General features: G+C 42.7%; 1 protein-coding gene across 4 annotated transcripts in view; it reads left to right on the forward strand.

Moving 5' to 3' along the window:
- Positions 1 to 8985, forward strand: part of SCML1 (Scm polycomb group protein like 1) — a 15898-nt gene that overhangs the window by 277 nt on the left and 6636 nt on the right. Inside the window, exons 2-4 of one of the 4 annotated variants that reach the window (XM_049643530.1) lie at positions 5816 to 5964; positions 7168 to 7248; positions 7966 to 8043. In XM_049643530.1, coding sequence (XP_049499487.1) covers positions 5935 to 5964; positions 7168 to 7248; positions 7966 to 8043 — 189 coding nt within the window. In that variant the 5' untranslated portion in view covers positions 5816 to 5934. Of the gene's footprint in view, positions 1 to 1156; positions 5965 to 7167; positions 7249 to 7965; positions 8044 to 8985 lie in introns of those variants that run through there. The other 3 variants (XM_049643527.1, XM_049643528.1, XM_049643529.1) reach the window with 3 other exon arrangements.

An 8985-nucleotide genomic window follows, 5' to 3' on the forward strand; every position in this document is an offset into this window, starting at 1 on the left:
AATTTGCCTTAAAGGCTGAGGAACTTCGGGGCGGAGCGGGGGGCGGGGCGGGCAGGACCGAATTGGCCCTGAGGCCTGGAAAGGCCTGTGTAGCCGCACTTTGTCTCCCCTTGAGCTTTTTTGCCTCGGGTGTGCTCGAGAAGCCCTGGAGATGAAATTTGCCTTAAAGGCCGAGGAACTTCGGGGCGGAGCGGGGGTTGGGGGGCGGAGCGGGGGGACGGGGCGGGCAGGACCGAATTGGCCCCGAGGCCCGAAAAGGCCTTTCTAGCGGCACTTAGTCTCCCCTTGAACTTTGTTACCTCAGGTTGTGGGCGAAAAGCCGTCGAGAGGCCGTTTGGGCTAAAGGCTGGGGAGCTCCGGGGCGGGGAGGTGGGCGGGGCGGGGGCCGGATTGGCCCTAAGCGGAGAAAAAGGACTTAACTTTTCTCTCAAATTTCGGCAGCCCTGCACAGGGGTGGTTCGGCGTGTTTTCCGCCGGCTGTCCCGGGAAGCCGGCGCCTGTGAGCTTTTGAGATTTGGCCGTTTTTCCAGGACTTTATGCTGACTTTGGGGGACGAGTAGATCCTCTTTTGTTCTTTCTGTTCCTTAGCGGAGGCGGGTGGGGTAAGGAACTATCAAGACTCTCAGACATTGGGGCGCCTGGGTGGCTCAGTCGGTTAAGCGTCCGACTTCAGCTCAGGTCACGATCTCGCGGTCCGTGAGTTCGAGCCCCGCGTGGGGCTCTGGGCTGATGGCTCAGAGCCTGGAGCCTGCTTCCGATTCTGTGTCTCCCTCTCTCTCTGCCCCTCCCCCGTTCATGCTCTCTCTCTCTCTCTCTCTCTCTCTCTCTCTCAAAAATAAACGTTAACTAAAAAAAATAAACAAAAAATAAAAAAAAAAGACTCTCAGACATTATATAGAATTTTGAGTTTAAAGAACTGATGGGGGGCGCCTGGGTGGCGCAGTCGGTTAAGCGTCCGACTTCAGCCAGGTCACGATCTCGCGGTCTGTGAGTTCGAGCCCCGCGTCAGGCTCTGGGCTGATGGCTCGGAGCCTGGAGCCTGTTTCCGATTCTGTGTCTCCCTCTCTCTCTGCCCCTCCCCCGTTCATGCTCTGTCTCTCTCTGTCCCAAAAATAAATAAAAAACGTTGAAAAAAAATTAAAAAAAAAAAAAAGAACTGATGGACTAGGGACGCCTGGGTAGCTCAGTCGGTTAAGCGTCCGACTGCCGCTCAGGTCGTGATCTCGCGGTTTGTGAGGTGCAGCCCCGACTTGGGCTCTGTGCTGACAGCTGGGACCGGAGCCTGCTTTGGATTTTGTATCTCTCTCTCACTCCCACTCCCTCTCCCGCTCTCCCTCCCATGCTCACACTCTGTCTCTCTCTCAAAAATAAACAATCATTAAAAAATGTTTTTAAATAAAATAACTAAATAATTAATGGACTAGCTCGATTCATTATAACATTTTTTTGAGATTGAAACTGAGGGCGCCTGGGTGGGTCAGTCGGTTAAGCCTCAGACTTCGGCTCAAGTCATGATCTCACAGTTCATGAGTTCCAGCCCCAAGTCAGGCTCTGTGCTGACAGCTCAGAACCTGGAGCCTCCTTGGGATTCTGTGTCTCCCTCTCTCACTCTGCCCCTCCCCTGTCTCTCTCTCTCTCAAAGATAAACATTAAATAAAAAATAAAGAATTAATGGATTAGCTTGATTCATCAGGGAAATACAGCTCAAAACCACACTGAGATACCACCTCACACCTGTCAGAATGGCTAAAATTAACAACTCAGGAGACAACAGATGCTGGCGAGGATGTGGAGAAACGGGGACCCTCTTGCACTGTTGGTGGGAATGCAAACTGGTGCAGCCGCTCTGGAAAACAGTGTGGAGGTTCCTCAAAAAAAATTAAAAATGGACCTACCCTATGACCCAGCAATAGCACTGCTAGGAATTTGCCCAAGGGATACAGGAGTGCTGATGCATAGGGCACATGTACCCCAATGTTTAGAGCAGCACTCTCAACAATAGCCAAATTATGCAAAGAGCCTAAATGTCCATCAATTGATGGATCGATAAAGCAGATGTGGTTTATATATACAATGGAGTACTACCTGGCAATCAGAGAGAATGAAATCTTGCCATTTGCAATAATGTGGATGGAACTGGAAGGTATTATGCTAAGTGTAATAAGTCAGTCAGAGAAAGACAGATACCGTATGTTTTCACTCATATGTGGAACTTGAGAAACTTAACAGAAGACCATGGGGGAGGGGAAGGGGAAAAAATTAGCTACAGAGGGAGGCAGACCATAAGAGACTCTGAAATACAGACAACAAACATGGTTGATGGGAAGGGCGGGGGAGAGGAGAAAATGGGTGATGGGCGTTGAGGAGGGCACTTGTTGGGGTGAGCACTGGCTGTTGTATGTAAGTGATGATGAACCACGGCAATCTACCCCCAAAACCAAGAGCACACTGTATACAATGTTAGCCAACTTGACAAATTATATTTAAAAAAATTATAAAGAAGGAATTAATGGACTAGCTTGATTTGTTATAACATTTTTTGAGATTGAAACACTGATTTTGAGGGCGCCTAAGTGGCTAGGTCGGTTGAGCATCCAACTTGGGCTCAGATCATGATCTCACAGTTCATGAGTTCCAGCCCCACCTTGGGCTCTTTGCTGACAGCTTGGAGCCTGGAGCCTGCTTCAGGTTCTGTGTCTCCCTCTCTCTCTCTGTCCCTCCCCTGCTCACACTCTGTCTCTCAAAAATAAAAATAAATATTAAAAAAAAAGAAATGTTGATTTTGAGACTTTGGTGGTAATCGTGTTTGATTAATGACAGTGCAGCCTTATACTGGCTTAATGTAAACACATAAAGGAGGCGAAAGAAAATAAAGATTTAGGTTGAGAACGATCCGTTTGATAATTTGATGAGAGATCTATTCCTTCTGTGGTGCCTGGGTGGCTCAGTCGGTTAAGTATCGGATTTCAGCTCAGGTTGTGATCTGGGCTCATGAGTTCGAGCCCAGTGCCAGGCTCTGTGCTGCCAGCTCAGAGCCTGGAATCTGCTTTAGATTCTGTGTCTCCTTCTCTCTGCCCTTCCCCCAATTATGCTCTGTGTGTCTCACCCTCTCTCAAAAATAAACAAACACTAAAAAATTTTTAAAAGACATCAATTCCTTCCCTCCTCTACCTGGCTCTCACCAAATCCGGACTGCTCTAGGGTTTTTAAACGAGTTTAATGTTTACACATCGTGATTTTACAAGCGGCTTTTCTGTAAGGCGTTTTGTAAAAAGCAGGGCATGGACCCAATTCGGTGGTGCGCGATGGGATACAGTTTTGTATTCCCTTCCATCTGGCATTCTCTTCCATCTGGCAACTTTGTGGTCTCTAAAGTTTGATATGGACAGTAGAAGGGCTACTTTTGAGAGTCTGGACAGGAGTTTTAGACAATGATCAGTATTGACAGTTTTGTTTTGTTTTTTAAATGTAAATCTGACTTGTTTCTCCGTGTCGCTTTAAAAAAAAATTTTTTTTTTACGTTTATTTATTTTTGAGAGACAGAGTGAGACAGAGCATCAGCGGGGGAGGAGCAGAGAGAGAAAGACACAGAACCCGAAGCAGGCTGCAGGCTCTGAGCAAGCTGTCAGCACAGAGCCTGACCTGGGGCTCCAACCCACGAACCGTGAAATCATGACCTGAGCTGAAGTTGGACGCTCAACCAACTGTGCCATGCAGGCGCCCCAACTGTATCACATTTTTTTCTAGTGGTTTTGGGGTGAAATGCTGTTTTCGCCCTTCACACTTTAGATAAATTGATGGCAAGTGAATGCTCTCCACCTTGAAGGAGAATCTTCAAATTGCTTTTGAAAAATGCCTTTGAAATGTCTTTAATGTCTAAAAAACGTATTATAAAAAAACAGATGGCTTCTTGTTCGTATGTTATTAAGAGTTTAGGTTTTCTATCAGAAAATACAAGCGAGCTTTATTTTAAGTAAACTCATTTTGCAGGACTTTGAATTTAGTGAACTGTATTAATTTGCAACTGCTTCAAGGTTGGACTCTAAGAAAGTGTTGCAGAAACTTTATGTGATGTGAAGAAGTGAAAAGGAACTAAAATTTATGCTGTGCCTGCTGCGAACCAGACATGATGCCCAGTGCCCGACTTTCATTTGGTCTTACACAGCTCTGTAAAGTAGATATTATTCCAGCTTTAGGAGTTAAGAAATCGAGGCACAGAGAGGTTAAATACCTGCTTGAAGCAAAATAGCAAATTTTGCAATTTGGATTTGGATTCAAGTATTTTTTTAATGTTTATTTATTTTGAGAGCAAGCCAGCCAGCGTGCAGGGGGAGGGGCAGAGAGAGAGGGAGAGAGAATCCTCAGCAGGCTTCATGCTGTCAGTGCAGAGTCAGACACGGGGCTCAATCCCACACCATGAGATTATGACCGGAGTCGAAATCAAGAGCTAGATGCTTAACTCACTTGGCCACCCAGGCGCCCCTGGATCCTATTTTTAAAAGCCCAGTTGTTTGTATTATGTCCTAGTATTTAAAATTTGTCTACAAGAAATTGTTGCTACATCTTCAGCGTACAAGTGCAATGGGAATGAAAATTACATGTTGGGACCCCGAATATTTGTGGCCCATGTGCTCCATGACTACTGGTTCTGTTGGGAGGATGTTATGCATACCCAGATAATGAAATAATAATAGCTAACAGTGGGTGCCTTTGCCATGACAGCTGTGGTTTTAAGCACTTGTCATGTTTCAATTAATCTCCATATCTGTATGAGGTCTGTACTATTATCCTCATGTTACAGAGAAGCACAGAGAAGTTACACAGCTAGTCAGTGGAGGAACTGAATACCTAAACCCAGGTATTCAGGCCCCAAGCCTAAGGTCTTAATGCTATTTGATGTTTCCCTTTGTGTAACAATTACCTTAAAATCATTAAAGTGGGAGTGTTCTGGTACTTTGGGGAAGGCAGTGTTAACTTCCAGATGGGATGACTTAGCACCTTTGCTTTGTGGAGATGGAACTTGAGTGGAGCTTTGAAGGAATAGGTTCCCCTAGGTGGAGAAACGGCAGGGTGTTGTGGGTAGAGGTCATGACAGGAATGAGAGATTCAAACAGTGCAAGATCGATGTTGATGTGTAAATGTGCCACACACATAGAAATGTCTGGAGTCCAGTGATGGACTCCATGCGTGTTGCTCCCATGTCTAACTACAGCCAAGTTTCAGCTACAGTGTAAGTAATCCGGTAGGGAATTGTCTGGTTTTAAGAGAGTAACTGCGGTGGCAGACAAACAGGAAGTCATTTATCTTTATTTAAAAAATTTTTTTAACATTTACTTATGAGAGAGAGAGACAGAGCGGAAGCAGGGTAGGGGGGAGGGCGAGGGAGACACAGAATCCCGAAGCAGGCTGCAGGCTCCAGGCTCTGAGCTGGCAGCACAGGGCCCCACGATGCGGGGTTCGAACCCACAAACCGCGAGATCATGACCTTAACCGACTGAGCCACCCAGGTGCTTTTAAAAAGCAGCTGGGAATTATGTTCTCTTGTTCATTTGTTTCCAGCTTTTACTCTGTAGCCTTTAAGTTGCGAAGCATTCGCTTCACAGTTTTGAATTTGTGTTTGATCTTGATTCTTACTCCTCGTTGTGGCAATAGAGCCCTTCGATTTTAAAGGTTTATTCGAGATCACTCATGGAAGAGTTTTGTCACTCTCTAAAATTCAGCCAGGACTCTCAGTTAGAGTTGGCATCAGGAGAACAGATCCGTATTAAGTTTGTGAAAAGTCTGTGAAGTAACTTTGTTATGTGTTGCTTTTCAGGAGTAGGTGGTTTGCCAGACTCAGGTGACCAGGCAGTTTCACACATAAACCCTCCAGCAAATTTAGAAATAACTAGGCCCAACGCAGAGGAAGTGGAGTGCTGCTGTTGCACAAAAAAGATGTCGAGCGGCTCCAGTGAAGTGGATGTGGTTTGTATTTCAAATTGAAGATCTGTCTTTGTTCTTTTCATTCTGCTCTATTTCTTCACTAAATTGAATTGAAGTTCATTCAGTGAAATGGCAGTAATCACAAGTTCATGAGTTTTGACAGTGATATATAAACCTGCTATAAACATTCGTGTGCAAGGCTTTTGTGAACAGATCCTAGCATTTCTCTTGGGTAAATACTCAGGAGTTGAATTGCTAGCTCATATGGTTAATGTAACTTCATGAAAATCTGCCCCATAGTCTTTCAAAATGGTTGTGTTATTGTATAATTGTGTCACATTGTGCTATGTTTCTTGATTCCTGACGGTAACAATATAAATTATTAAACTATATGTAATTTGGTTTCCCAGAAAAAGCGTTTCTTTACTTAAATAATGATGTGGGTATTAATGCCACCTTAGTGCTATGGGCAATTTTTTTAACTTCTATCAGCCCCAATATTTTTTCATAATAATGGTAGATAAAGTTAACTGCCTATCCAGAATGTTTCTCTGGCATAAATATGTGAAATAAAACCACTTTGAAAAGCATAAGGTACCATACAAGGTATATTTTTATAAGAACTCTTCTGTAGCCCGTTCCATATTATTTTGGTTATGTTTTTTGAAACAGAGACATACATAGCTTCTACATATCTTTATTTTAACATTATTCTTATAGTTTAATTCATTCTTAGAGTACAGTTATTAAATGAAGTGTAATTGTTATGTATCGTATATTCACTTATATCGTGTCCTGTTCCCCCCCAAAAAATGTTTTAAGGTGATTAGAGATTAATTTCTCAAGAAAAATAGGTGCTTAAGTGTTTCCTATTTTGTCCACAGAGTGGCACTGTTAGATTGCTTAAAAATCAAAAGCCATGTAACCTGGTTCTTTGTTCCTGGTTAGAAATACTTGGCTTTTACAGCAGTTCCGGTGCCAGGTAACTAGACTAGTCTTTCTACCTTGAGTTACACAAGAGGTTAAGCTGGAAGGAAAATGACGTCTTAAGTGTAGCTGCGATAATGAGAAAACAGTTTTGCAAGTCCATCTTTTCATGTAGTCCTAGGATTTACAATGGACAAGGGTCCTTGGATATCACCAATAGGCTTTTGGAGCTTCTTAGAAGTGAAATTGAAGTCCTCGATTTTTCTTTCAGTTCTATCTTTCACCTTTCCTCTTAATTTGTTAATAAATCTTCCTTAGAAAAGAACACGAATACCTGCTTATGATGATGATAACACTGTTCTTTATGCATATGAACCACATACTGCATATGTCCATAATGTAAGTAATGTTAATCGCCATTTGCCAAATATATTAACATGCAACCATTTTATTTATTTATTTATTTTGAAGTATAGTTATTTATTTTGAGAGAGACAGAGACAGTGTGAGCAGTGGAGGGGCAGAGGGCAAGAGAGAGAGAGAGAGAATCCCAAGCAGGCTTTGCACTGTTAGCACAGAGTCCGATGCGGGGCTTGAACTCAGGAAACCCTGAGATCATGACCTGAGCTGAAACGGAGAGTCAGATGCTTAACTAACTGAGTCACCCAGGCACCCCAACACATGACCATTTTAAAGGAAAACGTTTAAATTTTTCATATACTGTAGAGTTCCTCTAAACTCACACTCAAAAAATATTGGTCTCTCCTGAATTTGCTTCCTTAGCTAGTGAGGACTTAACCATTTAACTTCCCTTTCCTTATGGTAGGACGTTCAGGGCAGTTTGTACTCATTATCAGTATAAAACCCTAAACCTAGGTCCTTATGATATAATAAATTCTTTCCTTACTTCCTGTCTTACTTAGTTATATTTCCACTCGCATATTAATGTTTTTATTTTATTTTGTCTCTGCTTTAGATTAAGACTTCTGAAACCTTTTGAAAAGTTAGTGAAAATAAAAACAATTTAAATAAATGTAAAGTGTTTTTTTTTTTCCTAGTATTCAGTTTGACTCTTATAAAAGTAAAGCATTAACTACTTAACTTTTCAAATATTAGCAGGAAGCTGTTCTATCTGACACATCCTACAACGAAGAGCAACAAAAAACAGTTCAGGACGTCCTTACTCATTGTCAGGTACAAAACTTCTGTCTCTCAAATGTTTTTTTCTGAAATACTAAGTTGAAATTCTCTTTATCTCTTTTCTGAAATACTAAGTTGAAATTCTCTTTATCTCATGTAAAGTATACAATTAATTGTAATTTTGCTTTATCAGATTATTTATGATTATCACTCCATTGTGATGATTTTTAACAACTTCTAGTTAGAAGAGCGTCTCCAGGTGAAAATTTTGAAATACCAGTATGTACATTTTATAGCTTTGCTTTTAAAGCCCATCACTCCATTGTGATGATTTTTAACAATTTCTAGTTAGAAGAGCGTCTCCAGGTGAAAATTTTGAAATACCAGTATGTACATTTTATAGCTTTGCTTTTAAAGCCCTTAAACTGGAGAAATCGATGTTATGTTACTCAATACTGAATTAATTTCCCCTACAAAATCTTGAAAAGAAATTGTCTGCTATGGATAAAATTTAGTGTGTGCCTAAAGGCATTGTTGAGATATCTCAATTGAGAAAGTGTCAGCTCACCATTGTTTTTTAAAAAGTGTATCTTACATAGTTTTGAGGGGATGTTGTAAAAGTGAGCCTGTTGGTAGAGATTGATAGAAGTATGTAAATCAAGGATTTTGTGAGCTGCATCCTCTAGAGGTAATGAAAGGTTATTTTTTAAAAAGTAGTTCTTGACAAACCAAGTGTCTTGGATTAAAACCAGGTAGGGTGCCGAAGAGAGTTTATTACGTGAGTCTTTATCACTGTCGCTGAGAGCAGAAGCTGACTGCCTGCAGGGGGACTGCCTGGAGGGGACGCGGCAGGGCTCCGGGGAAGGACGCGCAGGGGGCGGGGTACGGGGGGTGGGATGCGGCGGGTGGGAAGGAGGCTCCGCCCCGGAGCGGGGGCAGGGCTGTCCCCCCACTTCCGGAAGCATCCCCGTTCTCCCCGTTCCCGCCCCCCCCCCT

The sequence above is a fragment of the Panthera uncia genome, chromosome X (genome assembly GCF_023721935.1).
Source record: "Panthera uncia isolate 11264 chromosome X, Puncia_PCG_1.0, whole genome shotgun sequence".
NCBI classification, from domain to species: domain Eukaryota; kingdom Metazoa; phylum Chordata; class Mammalia; order Carnivora; family Felidae; genus Panthera; species Panthera uncia.